Genomic DNA, 21,690 nt, shown 5'->3' with positions numbered 1-21,690 from the left:
TTATTGTAGATCTATAATATTTTTGTTTATAAAATTATTCTATTATTCATATAGTTATTTTGTCTTTCTCTTATTCATAAATTTGTTTATTGCTACTGATTTTGTTAGAACAAATTGATTTATGGTGTATTTGCAGTGATTTTATAATATATTTATGTTATAGTGTATTTTTGGTGTACTTATAGTGTATTTTTTGTGTTTTTGGGATATCTATGTATTTTAGTGTATTTATGTCGTTTTTTTAATATATCTATGGTGTTGTGTATTTGCAGTGTTTTTACGGTATAGATCACAAAAACACTACAAAAATGTCATAAATACACTATATATACACTATTCTTAAACTATAAAAACACCATAAAATGTTATATATACACTATTGTTACATTATAAAAACACGATAAAAACTAGAAAAAAATCAAGAAAAAAATCTATAAAAAAAGAATAAATTATTAAAAAATGAAGGGCTATACAATCAGCCGGTTTGATCGACCAAACTGAAAAAACAAAAAACCGAAATTGTGTGAAAACCCAAAACCGAAAAAAGGTATTTATGAAATTAAAAAAAAATATTTTTTGTATTTAAAAAAAAGTCAAAAAAAAAGATTAAAAACTGACATGTAAGAGTGTAAATAAGTTACCGAAACATGTATTTTAGAAAATTACCACTAAATTATTTTAAAAGTTATCACACATTATTTACGAACAAAGCATCATTTTACTCCTCAACTCGGCACAAAATATCAAAAACGTCAAAATTAGCAAAAAAAAAAGGATCACCTTTACCCTGAACTTGGCAAAATCGGGTCAAAATTTTCCTCTCCACTCTCACCCAAAAGACTGAGATACACTCTTTGCATTTAATGGTGGTTTTTTTTCTTAAGTGGTTTTTTATCGCAAAAAATTTAAAACGACCCTATTTTTTTTAATATTTCAAATTAATATCTAATATTTTTTAAAAAAATAATTTAATCCTTTTAACTTAAAACTTTGTATAACAAATTAACCTCCAAATTTGTATATATAACAAATTAACCCCCAAATTTGTATGTATACTAAATTAATCCCTAAATTAGTATTTTTTTAATTTTTTTTTTAATTTTTATAAAATCGAACAAATCGAGTCTGTTCTTCAAAGAACATACTGGAGCTACTACTCGTCTGGGGAGTAGCAACTCCTCTTCTCCGGCAAGGGGGAGCTCCTCGCCGGAAAACAATTTTTTTTTTGAAAAAAACAAAAAATCCCCTATATTAATTAAAATTTAATTATAATTAATTAGATTAAATTATGATTAATTAGAAACCCACTCTTTAATTAAAGCACCACGTTAGTATAGGACGGGGGTTTGAGCCGGTTTTACCAAGTTTAGGATAAAAGTGATCTGATTTTGTAGTTTTGGATTTTTTTGATACTCTATGCTAAGGTGAGGGGTAAAGTGATCCTTTGTTAGTACTAGTAGTATATACTAATCTGTAGATTTCAGAGACGAGACTGCACCGAGTCACCGAGTCACCGACCCAAAACATCAACTTCTTTTCACCTTAATCTTTTCTTAATCTCAACTAAGATCACAGCACTGCACTCCTACTAATACCCACTAAATCCCATCAAATTATTCATGATAAACAATTAAACATGAACAAAACCCCATAAAAAACCACCCAGATCCAACATCTCCACCACTCACCACCATGAAACCCCTCACCACCACCACAGATCTCCTAAAAACCCCATTAATTCTAAAGATCACATCCTTCTTCCTCCTCTCACTCACCTTCTTCTACCTGGGCAAACACTGGTCATCTTCAACCGCCTCCCAACACCTCATCTTCTTCACAACCCCTTCAAATTCCGTCTCAAACTCACCCAATTCAAACAAATTCTTTAACATCACTGCCCTCATAGCGCAAAACCAATCTCAAATCGTCCCCGACAAGACCCAGAATCTAACTTCTAACGCCTCACCTCAGGGCCCATCTGGGTCGGATTCTGATCGGACTTTTGGGGTTGTTGATAATAATGGGACCATGAGAGATGATTTTGAGATTGGAGAGTTTGATGCTGAGATTGTTGAGAGTTGGGGTAATGAGAGTAGTTTGGGTGTTGTGGGTGATGAGAAAGATGTGAAATTTATGGGTATTAGGAGATTTGAGCTGTGTTCTGAGAGTATGAGGGAGTTTATTCCTTGTTTGGATAATGTGGAGGCTGTTAAGGAGCTGGTGTCTACTGAAAAAGGGGAGAAATTTGAGAGGCATTGTCCGAAGGAAGGGAAGGGACTGAATTGTTTAGTTCCGCCGCCTAAGGGGTACCGACAGCCTATTCCATGGCCTAGGAGTCGCGATGAGGTATTGTTGGTTTCGTTATTTTTTGTTTGGATGGAGTGAGGGTTTGTCTTGTGAATGGTTTTTAAAGAAGCTTAAGTTAATTTATTAGTTACAATTGAATGAAATGTTCATGTTATGCAATGGCGTTGAGCTTTTTCGATATTAGGTTAACTATGTACAGTTTGTTGAATGCGGTCATGATTGAATGTGTGATTAGGAGATGAAAACCTAACTAAACAAGAACGTTATGTGTCACATTACTGAAAAATGAAAAATTTAGATTAAGTGACTCGTTGCATTAGGCTTATTCCGTTTAGGTGTAGTTTGAAATTAGTTATTTGGTCATTGTCGTGATATTCTTATTAGCTGTGGCGAATTTGTATTGATTGTCATGGGAAATATCATGCCAATAGTTGAGGACCGATGAATTGTTTCTTAAGCTTATCTTATGGAAGTTCTCTTAATGGGACTGGGTATTTAATTGCAGGTATGGTTTAGCAATGTTCCTCACTCTCGTTTGGTTGAAGATAAAGGAGGACAAAACTGGATTTCTAAAGAGAAAGATAAGTTTAAGTTTCCTGGTGGTGGTACACAATTCATACATGGGGCGAATCAGTACTTGGATCAGATTTCAAAGGTCTTAATTTTCAAATCTAGTTTTTTGAAGGATGCATAATTAGGTATGCACATCATGTGGCATTGAATTTGATATTTGATATTCTGCATGTGTAGATGGTTCCTGAAATTTCATGGGGTAGTCATACTCGCGTTGTTATGGATGTTGGATGTGGTGTAGCAAGTTTTGGTGCGTATTTGCTATCAAGGAATGTGTTAACTATGTCGGTAGCTCCCAAGGATGTCCATGAAAACCAAATTCAGTTTGCTCTTGAACGTGGTGTTCCTGCAATGGCGGCTGCATTTGCTACTCACCGTTTGTTATATCCAAGTCAAGCCTTTGAAATAATACATTGTTCAAGATGTAGAATCAACTGGACTCGCGACGGTATGTTCATTCTATTTGGTGCCTAGTTTTAGTAGTCAAGCTAGATTGCATAACAGAATAGAGCATTGTTTAATATTTCAAAATTGTCAACGTCTCTCTGCCAAGAGTAAGAAACTGCTGGCAATATACTGTTTCTGGTGAATCTTTGGCAATATACTGTTGCTGGTGAATCTTTGAATAGTGTGTAACCGAATCATTTCTTTATTTACGGGATATTTTCTGATTCTTTCTTTTTCATTCAAAATCTTGGATGTAGATGGAATCTTACTCCTTGAGGTCAATAGAATGCTCCGTGGAGGAGGATACTTTGCTTGGGCAGCACAGCCAGTTTATAAACATGAACCAATTTTAGAGGAACAGTGGGAAGGTATCAGTTCAATTACTCAATTTTTCAGTAGCACGTTAAAACTGAAATCTTAATCATGTAGTCATACAGGCATGTGATAACTATAATATTGTCGGCATATGCTCTTTTGACGATTAGATTTCTGTGATTAATACTTTTTCTTGCACATTTTCAGAGATGCTTGACCTTACTACCCGTCTTTGCTGGACACTTGTTAAAAAGGAGGGATATATTGCTATATGGCAAAAACCCATCAACAACAGCTGCTATTTAAGCCGTGAAGAAGGAACAAAACCTCCATTGTGTGATCCAGATGATGACCCCGATAGTGTTTGGTAAAATTAACTGTTTATTCTTTTTTCTGTTTTTTTATGGTGTCCATAGCATATGTATAAAAAATTCTTGCACATGCTACTCTAATAAATGCATAAAAACTAGCAGTAGGAAGTTTTGAACTGGAACAAAGTTGACAGTAGAGTGAAGGGAAATACAAAGTTGGAAAATCATAGAACGGAAACATTCCTTGTCTCCTAGTTTTTGACGAGGTAGTTATGAAGTATTATTGTTTGTCAGATTACGTAGATCTAGGAACCTGAAAGTTTCATCTTAGCTTTTATGTAGATATTTGATGGACTGAATGTGTTACCCCGGATGAATGCTGCAACGGCTGTGATTGTGATTTGTGAGCATTCTTTTCCCCACCCAAACATAAGAAAACTTGTCAGTGCATATACTATAGTGGCACTGAAGTATATAAATTAGTCTCTCCTAAAAGAAGTTAATTAAGAAATGCTCCCATCCCGTGGAACTATCCGGGTGGCTGTTACTGTTATATGCAGCAGAAATATCGACTCAGTCATCTGTAACTTTCAGGCCTCTGAAGTAGCTTCTTCTCAAATTTATATGATTATTGATTTTGGTAGGTACGTTGATCTGAAAGCATGCATCAGTCGACTTCCGGAAGATGGATATGGCACAAATGTCACCAATTGGCCTGATCGTCTGCACACTCCACCTGATAGGCTCCAGACCATACAAATGGATGCCTACATATCCAGAAAAGAGCTATTTAAGGCAGAATCAAAATACTGGTCTGAAATAATAGCTGGCTATGTGCGTGCTTGGCACTGGAAGAAATTTAAAATGAGAAACGTGTTGGACATGAAAGCTGGCTTTGGAGGGTATGAATCTATCATTCATTTAATTGTATAGTTTTCTCATTTCTGTTACAACATTTCTTTATGGTTTGTGTATTTACTTTTCGAGCTCACGGTTTATTTTATGAATTTGGTAGATTTGCAGCTGCACTGATTGATCAACAATTTGATTGCTGGGTTTTGAATGTGGTACCTGTTAGTGGACCCAACACCTTGCCTGTTATATATGATCGCGGACTTCTAGGAGTTATGCATGATTGGTACTATTCTAAACTCCGATAAGCCTGCCTTTTTGCTCTTTTGGGATGTAGTACTCGTACTAATAACTCACATTGTTACATATTATTTGTTTACGGGAAAGAATTGGGTATTGAACAAAAAAGATATTCTGTGACCAACGCTGGGTGGTTCTAAGGAAAATTACAACAATGGCCTAAAACAAAAATTTAAGAGTACATTTTTTGAAAATACTAATTCATTTTTGTACGCCCCATACCTAAAAGTTTTCACTTCATACGCTCCGTATCAAAGATATACAAGTATAAAAAGTGAAATAATTCTTGTCTTTTAGGTATGTATGAAATTTTTAGTCTTAAAGCATTCTTTTGAAAATTAAGGGTATTTTTGGGTAGTTTTGTGGTCTTCCCGTTGTTCTTTTGCTTTTGCGTGGACTTGTGTTTCATTAAATTACAGTAAATATGCAGTAATTGTTCCTCATTTGGAATTTTAAGTGCTTATATTTAAAATCTGGAATAGGTAATATAAACAAATAGAATTAAATTTCCTTTCACATTTAACTTTCTTTATTTATTCAACTTTAAAATTGGAATTGCTAATCTTGAAAGAATCATTTAGCTCTGAACTATAGCTGTGAGACATGAGCAACATTGCAATGCTATTGGTTTAACATGTATTAATGAGATTTTGCTGTATTTGATGCTGCCGAATTTTAGGTGTGAACCGTTTGATACGTACCCAAGAACCTATGATTTCTTACACGCAAATGGTCTATTCTCTATTGAAAAGAAAAGGTACGGCTCACACTTTTGCTCGTTTTGTGGATGATAGAAAAAAATGTTTGTGCGCTTATTTTTATGCCAATTGAATATCTTTGTTTTTTTTTATTTCTTATTGCATTAGATGTAAAATCTCCACCATCATGCTTGAGATGGACCGCATACTCAGACCTGGTGGTAGAGCATACATTCGCGACAGCCTCGATGTCATGGACGAACTTCAAGAGACAGCAAAGGCAATGGGTTGGCACATTGCATTGCACGATACATCCGAGGGTCCGCATGCAAGCTACAGGGTCTTGACATGTGACAAACGCCTATTGCGACCTTGAACAAAAACGAAATATGAAAAATGGAATTCTCATATTCGGAAGGTAACAACTGTGAAACATCCTATCAACCAACATTGATATCGTCAAATTAACATGTCTAAACGATGATAGTCGTAGCGGGAAGAGTCTGATTCGAGGTGGAGAATTCGTTTGATTCTGCAGTAATTATACTAATGGATGATTCAAAGTCTTTTTTTGTCCCATATGATATAATTGGGGACTTGCCTCCATTATAGAGATGTTTCATCATAGAAGAGTCCACTAAAGCTGTGTAAATTGTAAAACAAGAACTCATAGAATGGGTTTCTTAAAAGCATTTGTAATTTTATTCTTTTATGAATTAAGATTGATGTGGAAATATTGTTTCAAGAAAAGAAAAAGATATGTAAAATTTATATTTCTCCTTATGAGCTTATAGTGAATTATTGTATTAGGACCTTTCATTGTCATAATAAGCATGATAATCATGTTAAGTTAATTTAAGGTAAAAGATTGAATTAATAATATCATTTATTAATTTAATTTTAACTTTTTTTTTTCTTTTTTCCTTTTCTATTTTGATCCCATTTTGTATACTGTTTAGTGCTTCGTTGAATCCATTTAGTATACTATCCTAACATGCTACCAAAATTAGTGAGCAACTATATGTGCTCTTGATACAATGTAATGTACATGCAAAGTTAATATATTCATGTAGGGTCTGTACCAAACTAAATCGATTGCGAAAAATCGGACGATCCCAAATGAAAAAATGATCGATTCAATTCATTTATTATAATCTTTAATAATTTCAGTTCGGCTCAACTTTCAATGTTGGAAAAAAAACAAACAAACTTTCAATATTGTTTTTTATGAAAAAAAATGTTAGGTTCTTATTATTTAAGGTGTTAAACTATACAATATGAATATGCTATTATCTGATCTAGAGATAATTTTTAATTTCAATATTTATTAATTCTTTATTTTTTTAATAATTTTTTTATTTAAATATATTTCAGTAAAACCTGACTAAACCACATTTTTTCACCTCAATTTGATTGATCTTCTATTTTCTTATATAATCAATCTGTCTTCGAAAACTCGCTTCTAAACCAAACCGAAAAACCGATTATACACTCCTAAATGCATGTTTGTTACTGGTGGGCGGGGAAGTAGCATTAGCTCTGATATTATGTACCATTGGGTTGAAACACTAAAGATTTTTGCACTTGATAGTTGATAGGTTTTCTGAGTGCAACAAAATATTTTCATATCTACATATAGCAAGGGTTCCTATCATATTAATTGAATCCTCAAAACAGTAAACATTACACTATACTTCTCAGAGGATTAAACCTTCAAAAAATAGCATAGATTTGCAATATCTGCATATGCCTGACCCCTGCCGCAAATCATCAAAATCGACGAGCGTTTGTTGAATGTTCCGCTACCAACATCACAGAGCATGTCCCTGACTGTCTGATTTCGGCCTCCACATATGCTGGCCCTGGCCGTGGAACTGCCTCACAGGTCTTTGCAATGTAATGTTGCTTGGCTCACTTTCTTGTCTTCGCTTGTTCGAATCGTCAAGACGAGTTTCACGTCCATAGATCTGAATTCCCCGTCTTTGATTGGCAAAATAGTTGGGATGTCTTTCCAGACTTGTATTCCCATAACGATTTTCTTGTACTTCCCTGGTCACATAGTTGGGATGTCTTTCCAGACTTGTATTCCCATAACGATTTTCTTGTACTTCCCTGGTCACATAGTTGGGATGTTTCTCCAATCTTGTGTTCTGAAAAGGATGTTGAGAATTTAGAGTACGGAGATCACTTTCTGGTCTTTGATTCACGAAAAAGTTGGAATGTCTCTCCTGTCTTGTATTTGGAAGTTGATGTTGCTTTTGCTGTGACGAATACATTTCCCGGCTAACTTGCTGATGAGTACTTGGGTAGTGCAAAGGAGTGTAACTTGGGTTCCTAACAGGTGCTCCTGACATATGATTCACTATTACTGGCCTGACTAATGTGCCCACAATAGAAGCACGATTATAACTGGCCGAAACCAGCCTATTATATGTAGTTCGAAATGCTCCCGATATTCTTTCCAAATTTCCAGCACTAACAGCCCTTGCAGTATTTTCCGGCTGCTCAAAAGGATCCTCAACCTACCACATATGAGCAATGACAAACAAATAAGAATTGAGAATGATATACATATAAGAACTAAGGCTACATTCAGTTCGCAGAATAAAATACATATGGACTAGAATACAGGTAGCTGCTTATTCTTTTATTTCAGGAGAATACCTATTCCAATAAAAAAATTAGAGCTATAATTTTCATAAGAACACAATTATTTATCTAAAATTGGAATTAAAGTAAAGAATAAAATTATTCCATACTATCCCTTATCAATTCTATGTGTAATTGAATCTCGCATATCCAAACTATGGTTCGTTTCGTTTTGGTTATTGAACTTTCATTTCAGTGAAAGGTTCTCCGGCCAAAAATGCATACGTGGCAACCAACTTTTGCTTATTTATGCCTGAAATTTTTCCACATGTGCATAATTTGCCTAAAAACATCTTGCTAAAATGAAATTAAGCATGCGTGACAAGTTTTTAGATAAAAATAAGCAAAACAAACTTCTGTTGAAAATCAAAATAAAATTAAAGTTTGGTTAACCAAAATTAAATGAATCAGAATTTGATCGTGAAATAAAGTGATAGTTTGGGTCCTGAGAATCAATTACTCTCAATTCTATAAACCAGACATGGCTAAGAATGACAACAATTACTAAGCAAGTAGAATTGCGATTATTGTGTGCGGGTGTGTCTAAAGAAAGAAAAGAGGGATTTACAAATAGTGCGTATGTTTTGGGCAACCATCTCATAGTGCTTTTTATGTCTTGCCATTGTCCTGTAAATGTGCAGATTCCTAGCTCAGCAGCCTTTGAATGAATGGCAGAAAACTACAAAATTACGATAAAGTAATCACTAGAGGAAAAAGAAAAGAACAAACTATCCAGCTTATAGTAATGGAATTAGAACATCGTGTATATCAACAACCTAAGCTAAAACAATTTACTACAGTTGCCTACTGGTCAACATGCAATTATATTGGGACAAGTCATATATAGCAATAATTATTACCTTCAAAAGAAACGAGATGAAAAGCTCAGCCAGTGAACTTTTATTAACTGGCCTATATCTGTCAGACATATATCTCGATATGTTAGCATTGCATATTTCTTTAATTTGTTCCTCCGCAGTAATCCTCACACCTGCATCAAACATAGTGGAGTATAGGTATCAGATAAATGATAAATTGTAATGTGGCTTTTTGAGACTCCGCAAATAGTGTTCAAATACATGATTATGCAGCATGGATCACAAATCATTATGTTTGAAAAAAATAAAAAACAGCAAGTCCAAAGTACATCGATTACATTTGAATGAGAAAAGTGCAAGAAAACTTTACTGTTCAAAACTAGCTAGAGAGTATTCGAAATTCAGCTAGAATAAATTATTTTTAACATAATTGAAATATCAACAATCATACCACCTATTACATACCAGATGGCTCTCTGAGTTCTCTCTTTTCACAAACAAGTAACTAACAGCATGAACCTCTACAGAATCATTTAAACCTAGTCTACAAACATGCAAGAGTTGGAGATCACAGGGAGGTAAAGGGAATTGCACAAGACTTCTGAATTGGAATAAATGATATAAAATTCTATGAATGAGCAAGACAAAGCTTAATATGTGAGAAATTTTAGATAAATGAATGGAACGATACCTCTAAGATCATCAACAACGTTGCTCGGATATATTTCTTTCAAAGGAGGTAAAATAGCAGGAACACAAGTCTGCAAGAAATAATGGAAAAATTAAGAGAAAAAGACAAATAGAATTAACAACTGGGAGCTCCTACTATAATTTGGACCAGATTTTAAAAAAAAAAATAAAAAAAAAACTTCTGTCAACATCGCAACGCAAGTTCTTACTACCAATTAGGCTTAGAAAAGGAGGAGAAAGCATTAGCGCAAATTCTTATACAATTTGCAACAAAACTTGGAAAAGTTTAGAAGGCATATTATTCCAGCTGAATAAAGTTGATCAGATTGTTTAAGCCTTAGTTCATAGAATTTGCCAAACAGCTAGGAAGAAAATAAAAGCATAAAAAAACCAGAATTCTGTTTACATAGACTAAAGTAATGATGAAATTACAGTTTTAGCTGCTACTACTTATAAAGAGGACAATACCTGAAAATGAAATACAACAAGCAAACAAAGAGAGTACGAATTCAATGACCCAGTCTTTGGACTATTGATATTGTGAGCTTTGGCCCACTCCTTAACCTACAAAAATACACAGCTTTTAGAAATAATGTATAACTTCTCAAGAAGTGCATTTTATATCTAAGAACATACCAACAAGACCATATCACGGAAGCGCCCATCAATTTGGTTGATCCAGAACAAAAACTTAGATTTCATTAGACCTGGCATATTGTCAATTGATACATCACAAGAAATGCTCTGGTAGCCATATTCAAATTTCAGTATAGGAACCCTTGCATTTGGGACAAATTGTAACCTGCGCCATCCGATTCCACCTGCAAACCAAAATCATTAATTGAGAAAAAGGATGCACTCATCTTAAAAACACTGCAAATAGCAGCTCCATCTTAATGAAATCCCAAAAGAGGTATTATAAAAAGCTTTAAGTTACTGTTAACCATCTTCCACACTAATTGCATATTAATTAAATTCACTTCACAAAAATGTCAGTATGTCACTCTGCCGTAGAAAAGAAATCGGTTTACAATCTTTAAGCTCACTGCAAGCAACATATGATCACAGCAAATTGACTCTATTACCTAGTTTCCTCTTGTTAGTAGACTTGTAATTGGAAAAGAAACTCATCAAAACTCAATGCAATTAATTAGAAAAAACAAAAATTTCCAAATCCAAAATGTAAACGGATGACGAGAGAAAGTTGGTACTAATCTTCTGCAAATAAGACCGTAGAAGTACCTTTTTGCCTCAAAGCTCTCAGAAACTCTCTAAGTAAATTCTGTTTACGCTTCTTTGCAGCAGAAGAAATGTGAGAGCCATTTTCAAGCACAATAGAAATATCTAAATCTCCCCACGGAGTGAAGAGATTAGATACAAATGATCCAAATGGCTCCACAGTTGCACCTATTGGCACCAATTGAACCATGCTTCAGCAACACAAAACATTTATAACATTTTAAATGATCACAATTAGATAAAAAAATTAAAACAACATGGTTTCCATACCATATATCTTTTTACGTTTAAGAGCCATATGGTTTTCAATTAATAATTAAAGAAAAGAAAAATCGCATCATATTAAATATTTCCGTAAAGGATCTCAAACTCGCATAACTTTATCTCAATTTACTACCTTGGGAACAAATTCTTCCATAGTAGTTTTTTTAGTCTCTTCCAAAATAAACTTCTGAAAGTAACTTGCAAAAAGTTTAAAACATCGATAAAATTTAATTAACTATAAATTTGGACAGCGGTCAATTAGCTGGATTGATCGAAGAGACATAATGACTCTGATAATAGCACTTTAAGATTGAGAAAACTAAGCAATCACTCACTTTAATAAAAAAAAAAACAAAAAGGCACCATAATGCTATTGCTAGAAATGTTAATTCCTCAAATTCACATGGTCTCAAAGTAAAATTTAGAAAGCTGCCAATGTTGATTATCAATAAATGCATCCATTAAGTTTTTATGGAACTTTTCTCGTAAATCATTAATCAATTATAATATTAGTTTATAGCAAAATTCCATGGAATACTAGAACAAAATGTTAACCTCCCACAGTAAATTCAAACAAACACCGCATAGAGCTAAATCATTATAATTCAGTAGAAAGAATACCTCTAAAACTATCGATGGACGAAATAACATTTTGTAATTCTTCAATGATTTTAGATCTCACTGTCCAATCCTCTCTTAAAGGTCTAATCACTTCAAGTATATCTGTAAGAATCGGCTCTAACGCATCGTAGGGATCCATTTTTGTTCACTGTTTCATGATGCTGAAAGCACAATTAAACAAAGTCAAAACTCAGTTGCAACACTAACAATAAAGCTTAGGTAGAAATCTAAAATCCTCAAAATTACATTCACATGGATGCAATTCATTGAAAATTTGAGTACAAAAGCATTACAATGCTTCTACAAGCACAAACACTTCACTCAATCAACACTTCCCGTTTCAAAAACGTGTCGGCTAGGTAGCACTGACACAAACATGAGGTTACGGGACACTTTGACACGGCGAAACGGTATTATTTTAAGGTTTCCTGTGTAGAAAATGAAGTTTTGTGTCCGAAATGTTCCCAAAAGGGGACACGTTGATAGAATAAGGTGTCCGTAGTACATGGCTTTTCGGGCATGAAACTTTAATTTTAACATAGGAAACCTTAAAATAAGGCTGTTTCGCCGTGTCCGTGGATTGCAACTACATAATTAATTTAAAAAAAAACAATCGTATTAACCAATGATTATAGCCTACAAATTCTATCAAGAACTCCATTAAACCTGCAAGAAACCAAACTCTTCGCCACCATAGTTAGGCCTAATCACAAATCAAAATATAATAATCACTGAAAAACTATCATTAAACATGAAATTAAAAACCAACCCAGAAAGCAAAAAAACACCATAAGCAAATTAAACAAGAACACTCACTTATTAAAGCTAATTTTTTTGACAAACCCATTAAAATAAAAGCATATAGAAAGATGGGTATAGCTTAGTAGAAAGGGTTTGTAAGCCTACTACAGTGTAGCTTCTCTTATTGAATCCAAAATTTATTTTACTTTTTGATGAACAAAAGCAATTCCCACTTGGAATTAAATTGAGTTTTTAGGATTGGTCAGAGGAAGTATTAAAATTTTAAGGGGCCGTTTGGTTCGCCATAAAAAGGGGGGAATGGGAATGGGTATGGGAATGATTCTCATTATTTATGTTTGTTTTGTTAAATTGTACTAGGGAATGGGAATGTGATTACCCCCTCAATGGGAATCACCCATTCCCCCCTTACCCCATGGGAATGAACTTTTGGGAATGGGAATCAAAATTTTACAAATATTTTAATAATAAATAATAAATATATAATTATTAAAAAAACTATTTTAAAATATTTATTTAAAAAAATTATACTTAAAATAATAAAAAAAACGTTTTTAATATTTTTTTAAAATTATTTTTTTAATATTTTTTAAATAATTTTTTTTTTAAAATAATTTTTAATTTTTTTTAAAAATAATTTTTTAATTTTTTTAAAAAAATAATTTTTAATTTTTTTTTAAAATAATTTTTTTAAATTCGAAAATAATTTTTTTATTTTTTCGAAAATAATTTTTTATTGTTTTAAAATATTTTTAAAAATTTTTTTAAAATTTTTTTTTAATTTTTTTTAAAATATTTTTATTTTTTTATATAAAAAAATATTTAAAAAAAATAAAAAAAGTATTTTTTAATAAATAATAAATAATTTTTTTATTAAACTTTATTCATTCCCATTCCTACACTAATTTGAACCAAACAAAAAATGAAAACAATCATTCCCATTCCCATTCCTTCCCATTCCCATTCCCATTCCGATTCCCATTCCCAACCTTGAACCAAACGGCCCCTAAAATTCTAGTTTCTACTTTGAATCCACCGGAGAAAATTTCGTGACATTGAAAAAGCAGAATCCGTGTGTTTGTAAGGAGAAAAATGATGAAGTGGAAAATAAAAATTATTAATTATTATTTTGATTTTCTAAAATTTATTATGTAAAATTTAAATATTTATTATATTTAACCACTTTAAAAGTAAGGGATTATTTACAAAATACCTGATTTTTGAAATTTATTTATACTATTTTTCGCCATCTTTTCTTAATTTCCGTCGCTATCTTTTTTTACTAACTTATTTAAAAAAAGTACCCACTATATATAGAATTTTTATTTCATTTTTAGTTAAATTTTTACATAACTATTGTTTTTCTCTCTATTGTCTCTTAAAATTCTTTCTCCTTTTCCGTTCGCGCTTCCGTTCGTCTACTTTCGATGGATTTCTCGTCGTTTCCGGTCCTTTTTCCATTCGTCTTTTCCGCTCGCGCTAGTCTGTTCATCTCTTCCGTTCGCGCTATGGATTTCTCGGCATTGTTTTTAGATTTGTGTGATTTTTTTAGATTTTTTGTGCTGATTTAAACATTTTGTAAATAAATTATTGTAGATTTATAATTTTTTTGTTTATAAATTTGTTCAATTATTCATATAATTATTTTGTCTTTGTCTTATTCATAGATTTGTTTGTTGCTACTGATTTTGTAAATAAGAAATTGATTTATGGTGTATTTATAGTGATTTTATAATATATTTATATTATAGTATATTTTTGGTGTATTTATAGTGTATTTTTACTGTTTTTCAGTATATCTATATTTTTGGGTGTATTTCTGTCGTTTTTAACATATTTATGGTGTATTTGCAGTATTTATGGTGTATTATCCTATAAAAATGACATAAATACACTATACATACACTATTATTATCCTATAAAAACACCATAAATACACTATTGTTACACTATAAAAACACCATAATTACACTAAAAAGGCAATAAATACACTATAGTATACCATGGTTACACTAAAAACACGATAAAAAATAAAAAAATACTAGAAAAAATCATCTATAAAAAAGAAAATAAATCATTAAAAAGTGAAAAAGGGTATTTGTGAAATTAAAAATAAGTACTTTTTGTATAAAAAAAAAAGTCAAAAACAGGTAGGTAAAGTTGTAAATAAAATGAGAAATAATGTATTGTAGGAAATTACCACAAATTAAATTTAATTTTAAAATTACATTAATTAAATGTATTATTTTGAAATTTATTCATATTTATAAATAATTAATATTTTAATTAAATAAGAAACTAACTTACAAGATTTAACTAGTTTAACTAAATTTAAATTAAAATAATTTAAATCAAATAAATCTATTTCATAAATTTATAAAATTACTTTAAATTCTATTTAATTTAATTAAAGCTCAACTTAATTTATAATTTTCGACATAAATTCAACTTTAATTAAATGAAATAGAATTTTAAATTAATTTTAATAAATTCATTAATTAGGTTTAATTAAAAAAATCATTAAAAAGAAAATAAATCATTAAAAACACGATAAAAAATAAAAAAATACTAAAAAATCATCTATAAAAAAGAAAATAAATCATTAAAAAGTGAAAAAGGGTATTTGTGAAATTAAAAATAAGTACTTTTTGTAATAAAAAAAAAGTCAAAAACAGGTAGGTAAATGTCACGACCCAAAACTATTGAGCCGTAACCGGCGCTAGGGAACGGGAGTGGTAGCTCCGGAACCCGTAGCAAGCCTAAAATCACAATTTATTTTTCGCAATTAATAAATGAATACAATAAACATTTAACATTTAAACAACGAAAGCAACACTTTTATATGTATATCATATAATCAATCATATACACTAACTGTTTCAAAACCTCGCGGGCTCTAGTTACCGTATCCTGTACGAACTGGCCTCGCGGTACTATATACATCAGTTAGTGTTTCAAACATCTCACCGGCACCTGGGGCCGTGGATCATATACTAAACACGTAGCCTATCAAAATGCATATAAAACAATAACTGCAGTTAATATATACAATCAAAATGAACTGCTGTCTAGGCTATTATACTATCGACACAGGACCACTACTGCAGCACTCACAGAAGTCAGAAACTAACATATACAGCTGACTTCTGGACTTCAAAATTGGCCTCTAGCTAAGTCCACAAGCTAAGCACCTGAAAGACATCAAAGGTGAGGGGTCAGTATTTGGGGAAATACTGAGTGAGTTGACATTTACTAACAGTATTAATATAAAAACATAGCATTGCATCTCAAGAAAATATTAATATAAAACATATAAACATGTATTTGGTCCGTGTGAAACTAATATCCTAGCATGCGACACATCTCTCGAATAATCATATATCATTCAACCCAATCGTAAATATCAATTGCGAGTCCAACTCGCTGGTGGCCCAGCCACTAGATACGGGGACTTCCAGGCTACACCGTAGCCGAGTTCACTCTCGTATCGAAATCATATACCCAATCGTAAATTTCATATTCATCAACAGCTCCCAGCTGTGTCAAGTCATTTCTCAATGCAAACATACTAGACTGACTCGATACTGGTGATCACACAACCTATTGACACCCAATAGGTAGCTAGTTTTTTCGGATCGCATACTAGTTCTCGCATATAGAAATTAAATAAACATATAACATCCAATCAATTGTATATAATGCGATGCATGAAAACAATATATATATATATATATATTCATAAAATAATTTTAATATATATAATACATGAAAGTAAAAGTACAACTCACAGTGACCGCTATCCAATCAATAACGAAGTCAATATGATAATATGCCCGTGCTAGACCACGTCGGCTGACCCCACCGTTTGCTGACACGTCTGATACATATAGATCAAATACACGTTTAATACATAAACGTGAACCTTAAAAACCTAAAACCCTAGGTTATAGATTTAAGTTATCACCCCTTTCGTTTCGTATTCGTTTCTCTCAATTTTGATAACTTCTTGATCGGATTCTTACTTAATCGATGTACTTATATTGACTATTTATTATGTTAATGTTCATTTATATAATGTTTTATATCTATTTCAAAACATTTCACTGAGTTTCACACTCAAATCAAGCTATCGGAGGTCCTTATTCACTCCCGGAAGTCCCACGGAGATCCGGGTCGAGTTAGGGCACGTCGTGTCACCTTGGCACGTCGTGCCCTTCAATTTTTGTGAAGGGCACGTCGTGCCCTTCATGGTGCACGTCGTGCACCCTTGTGGTGCACGTCGTGCGCCTGCACGACGTGCTGAAGTGCAGCACGTCGTGCACCGACGTGTGCGACGTTTTTCCGGCGCCTCTGAGCCATTTCCGGGGCTCCAACACTCCCAAAACTCATACCACTTCATACCCAATTCATTTAAACACTTATCTTATCATTTTACAACTCAAAAACGTCAAAAACAACTCAATTCCTAACCGTACGATTCGAACGAAACTTCCTATACGAAACAGCCCACAAAAATTGAGATACAACACCACAAACTGAGAGATTACCTTAATATGATGCCTTAGAATGATAGAGGATTCAATTCCGAAGATATCGCCGTGAAAATCACGTGAATCGGACGTCGGACGGCGAAACGGCGGCGAAACGGCGGCGAAACGAAATCGATCGATGTTTCTTTCACCCTCTGGATCCTTCCTCGCTCTCTCTCTGATTTCATTTCTTTCATACTTAAGGTCATATATATCATGGCTAAATTCTCTTTTTCATCCTTGTTTTCTTTAATGAATACAATCTATCCTTTAAACTTTTCTTTCGTACGATTTAGTCCATAGCTAAATCGTTAAACTCTTCTATTACGACTTATACGTATTACTTATATCCGATAAATAATACGAAGCTCGATATTAACACTTTCCCGTCAAACTTATAAATTTCCATTTTTGAGACGTAGTGGCTAAATTACCACTTTAGTCCCTGAACTTCATTTTGGGCTTTCCTTGACATTTTTCCTTTTAATTCCAATTCTAACTTTAGAATTGAAATATAACCTTGATTTCCGCATAACTAATTTCCCAAAACCGACCTACTTGAAACTTATTTACTTTATCTTTTCAGAAATTCTTCTAATATTGCCACTCTGGCGAATCAAAATTGGACACGTGGTCCAATTAGCTAATTAATTATTTTGGGGTATTACATTCTTCCCCCCTTATAAAAATTCGTCCTCGAATTTTCATAGAACTTGTTGGGATCTTAAAATCGTCCTTATACTTTCCTTGACGTCCATTACTACGTGTCTGACGTAGTTTCTTCTTTTACTTTAAATCTTAGCTCTCACTAATAGTTATGACTTCGTACTTATTGTTAATCGATTATCTATCTTGTTCATAGTAGCTTCTTGCTGTTGCATAGTTGAGAATCTTCTCATTGCTACTTTCGTTTCATTTGTTGTCTTCCCCGAAATAGAATAACCTTGGACGTATCCTTGATGTCGTAGTCCTTGCGTCATTGCTATCTGATTGTTATTAATCATTGTCTAAGATTTTCTCGTTCCATCATTTCATTCCCAGTAGCCATAGGGTTGCTACTCGTCTTCTTTATACATGAATAGTCACGACGTGTTGACTCCATCTTTAATAACGTACTTACTTTATTCATACTCCTATGAGTATTTTCCTTTCGTAATCACAATCTACGACTTTTAATCTTTACTACATCTAACGATATCATCCTTCTTCCTTACTGATTATCGTCGTTTCTTACTTCTTTCTACCGTTATCTGACATCTCACTCCTGATTAACTAATCTCTTTCAACTTATATCCTGTCTAGCACAGTTATTATCTCTTAACATAGCTAAACTTGATACATCCTTCACTATCTTCCATTTCTTATTCTTTCGCTTCTTTAAGCTATCATAAACTTCATGTCGTTCTATTGGTCGTGGTCCTTTGTTCTTTACCATTATCTTAGACACGTAATTCACGTTACTTCTGATCGTATGGCTTATATAGTCTCCCTTGTTCACTAATATTACTCATATTCTTATCCCCTTCACTTTCACCTAATTGCTCCTTTGAAGTTTATCTTGAATCTCTTATTGACTTTTCATTCAATGATGTTCTTCCTTTACGTCACAGTTCCTTATTCAAGATGACCTCATAAGAATCTCACATATTCCTTTAATATTAAAATCTTCTAAAAATCCTTTTTATTGTATAAACAACTCCCCTTTTTCATCTTACACTTTTACTTCTTGCTTTCAAGAAGTTTCACAACCTTATTGTTAGCATTGAAAAATACAGTTGACTTATAACTTCCGAAATTAATAACAAATTTCAAATTTGTTATCCTATGCACCTTATGTTTCCTTAATACTTATAACATAGTTTTAATTGTCTTAAGGAACTTAATCTATTCTGTATTAATATCGACTTTCGTTCTTATAACATCATGACTTCCTATATGTAATATTCTCCTATCTGCCCAATAGCAGTGAAGTGTCGTCTTGCTCTTTACTTACTGTATTCATTACGATTTTCCTCTTGTTTATAATAGTTCTGGTATTGCTACTCTCTTCTGATAATCCTTCTGACACTTCTCTAAAAAATTTCATGTCTCTAATCATCTCGAAATATTTTGAGGGTATATGAGATTTCTCATCACATTTTCTTTCATAATATCTACAATTCTTATACGTGTGTCTTTTCCTTATTTTAGAATTTCGCAGCTCGCCTTTTCTCCTTTCTGTTAATACAACTTATAACTTTTAATGCTGATATTAGTAACTTTACTTAATATCAGTTATATAACATCATAATCTCTCTTGATCTATCTAACTTAAACCTTCACTTTCTGCAAAATCATCTGTTTCATCATTTTGTATCTCTTTTTCTTTCTACTTTTATATCTTCGAACACTGGTATTGATAAGGTTGTATATCCTTTAAATATCACTTGATGTTCAACATTCATATTACCATCTTCTCGTCCTTCATACTTTTAATCTATTTCCTCCAATTATGACTTTGGATTGCTACTTCATCTATTTCCACATAAGAATAATCATTATATTTATCATTCTTATGTATTCGTTACGTTTCTTTCATCTAACACGACTCTCTGTCATTTCATCCTTTATTCTACTATAAGGATGAATATTGTATCCTTAAGTATTGCCAGTGCATCGCAGTTTAGCTGCGTATGCTCTCCAGTGATACTTCCTTATTCACATTCTTCTTTAGCTCCACTAGCTTCGTTGCAATAATTATTAACATGGCTTTATTTTGTTATTGGAGTTTCTTTTACAATTCTCATTCTTACTTATTAAGAATCTTTTACTATTTGTCGCAGGGCTTTACATCAGAGTTTACTTACTGAATAAAACGATTTTTAAAACTTCTTTTGGCTGCGCAGCTCTTTCTAAACCACTTTTCATAAATAATTTAAAATCGTTAGTACAATTGTTGCTCAGAGTGATGACATCTCTCATCACCAAGGAGTTGCTCAAAATCGCAGTTTCTTTTTCCATTACAAAGTTATGATGCATGATCTAAAATTTTGAAAATCATTCTTTTATGCATTTCTATCGTGGTTATGCAATGTCACATGCGATGCCTGAGCATAATTGTACCTTGAAAAATCATAAAAACTTTCAAAATCTTCATAAAGTCGTAAGTCTTACTCTAGATTATACGCTCTGCGACTATTAGCGGCTTTCTTTCTACTTATTGGGTATATTTCAAATTTTTTGCATTGCTGTCATTTTTGTATTACTGTCATTTTTCTGTCACTTACAGACTGTTCGTCTGTCACATCACTTCTTTCTCCATATCTCTGATAACTCAATTAAGTTCAAAATTTTCTATTACTGTAATCACCACATCCACTTCTGCAACACTCTAAACTACGTCATATACAGACGCAGATACCGATGTTTCACATCGACTTCCTGTAAGTATTCCATCTCTTTCTTCAATTCAAAAATGTAATATAGGAATTACGTTTGCGATAATTATATGATGTGATGTTTATCATATTATTGTTTCTGTAAGTTATATTTATATATATTTTCTTTCATTAGGCACGTATTTAATAACAGCGCTTCCTATAGGTTCTCACTTTCTGAGGTATTATCCTAAAGGCAAAACCTATTACTGATATTCTACTATGCAATGCAGCAATTATATAAACACAATAATGTAAACACATAAACACAATTACTTAAAGCACGTAAATCACTAATACCTGGAGGTGCCTGGTGTGGAACGTTAGGTTCCCTAATAACTACGCCAGTATGTCGGCCCCTAACTGTTCTACCTGAGTTTTGTCCACCTCTTTGCACAAAATAAGGGTTGGTTGTAGTTCTGGAGGACGTACTGACGTAATCTGGGTGGTACTCACGTCTAAAGTAATAAGGTCGTATCGGATCACCCGACCATTCATGCTCTGTTTCAATCCTACGGGCCATTGTAGTAAGCGTGCTGAAATGTTCATCCACGTGCTCATACAGCTCATCAAACTGAGGTCCTAAACCCCTGACATATCTACTATTAATAGTCCTATTGTCTTCGTTCAGATTAGGGACTCCCTCTGCCATCCGCAGAAAATCAGTAGAGTACGCCCCTACAGTCAACATCCCTCTAGAAAAAGAACGCATCTGCCTTCTAACTTGATTTAAAGCTATTTGCGCCTGACCGTTAGCTATGTCCGCATCTTCCCTCAAATTGCGGTATCTCCGCACACTTGACCAAAAATAGTCACCTCTGTATTCCTCGACATCTAATTCATCTAACTATTCTTCTTCTTCATACTCTTCTTCCTGAGGATTTTCCTCTTCTGCTTCTTCT

At 32.9% G+C, this 21,690-nt stretch overlaps 2 protein-coding genes across 3 annotated transcripts; one reads left to right on the top strand and one right to left on the bottom strand.

Moving 5' to 3' along the window:
* Window positions 1-1,491: 1,491 nt before the first annotated feature.
* Window positions 1,492-6,586, top strand: LOC126660748 (probable methyltransferase PMT11). Its single transcript, XM_050354407.2, has 9 exons — window positions 1,492-2,346; window positions 2,813-2,962; window positions 3,058-3,328; window positions 3,585-3,695; window positions 3,850-4,009; window positions 4,598-4,855; window positions 4,969-5,091; window positions 5,785-5,862; window positions 5,972-6,586. The coding sequence occupies exons 1-9, from the start codon at window positions 1,693-1,695 to the stop codon at window positions 6,177-6,179; spliced, it is 2,013 nt and encodes a 670-aa protein (XP_050210364.1). The 5' UTR covers window positions 1,492-1,692; the 3' UTR covers window positions 6,180-6,586.
* A 777-nt stretch (window positions 6,587-7,363) lies between these two features.
* LOC126660947 (protein HESO1) lies at window positions 7,364-13,105 on the bottom strand. Of its 2 annotated transcripts, none has more exons than XM_050354671.1 (9): window positions 12,901-13,105; window positions 12,085-12,245; window positions 11,203-11,367; window positions 10,597-10,781; window positions 10,429-10,524; window positions 9,962-10,031; window positions 9,313-9,443; window positions 9,021-9,131; window positions 7,364-8,325 (listed from the first exon to the last, which is right to left on the bottom strand). In XM_050354671.1, the coding sequence occupies exons 2-9, from the start codon at window positions 12,221-12,223 to the stop codon at window positions 7,615-7,617; spliced, it is 1,608 nt and encodes a 535-aa protein (XP_050210628.1). In that variant the 5' UTR covers window positions 12,224-12,245; window positions 12,901-13,105; the 3' UTR covers window positions 7,364-7,614. The 2 variants fall into 2 exon arrangements, with proteins under 2 accessions (XP_050210628.1, XP_050210629.1); XM_050354672.1 differs by having other exon boundaries at window positions 12,991-13,105.
* Window positions 13,106-21,690: the final 8,585 nt, after the last annotated feature.

The sequence above is a fragment of the Mercurialis annua genome, linkage group LG8, assembly GCF_937616625.2.
Source record: "Mercurialis annua linkage group LG8, ddMerAnnu1.2, whole genome shotgun sequence".
Taxonomy (NCBI): domain Eukaryota; kingdom Viridiplantae; phylum Streptophyta; class Magnoliopsida; order Malpighiales; family Euphorbiaceae; genus Mercurialis; species Mercurialis annua.
The sequence above is the reverse complement of the archived record's forward strand: the minus strand, read 5'-3'. Positions and strand labels throughout refer to the sequence as shown.

Excerpts from the sequence above, each read along its gene's own strand:
- LOC126660748 (XM_050354407.2), top strand. The coding sequence starts at position 1,693 with ATGAAACCCCTCACCACCACCACAGATCTCCTAAAAACCCCATTAATT. Across the intron at positions 4,010-4,597 it reads GATGACCCCGATAGTGTTTG|GTACGTTGATCTGAAAGCAT; the intron begins GTAAAATTAACT and ends TGATTTTGGTAG. Across the intron at positions 4,856-4,968 it reads ATGAAAGCTGGCTTTGGAGG|ATTTGCAGCTGCACTGATTG; the intron begins GTATGAATCTAT and ends TGAATTTGGTAG.
- LOC126660947 (XM_050354671.1), bottom strand. The coding sequence starts at position 12,223 with ATGGATCCCTACGATGCGTTAGAGCCGATTCTTACAGATATACTTGAA. Across the intron at positions 10,032-10,428 it reads TTGTTGTATTTCATTTTCAG|ACTTGTGTTCCTGCTATTTT; the intron begins GTATTGTCCTCT and ends TATTTCTTGCAG. Across the intron at positions 9,444-9,961 it reads CGTTGTTGATGATCTTAGAG|GTGTGAGGATTACTGCGGAG; the intron begins GTATCGTTCCAT and ends TGTTTGATGCAG.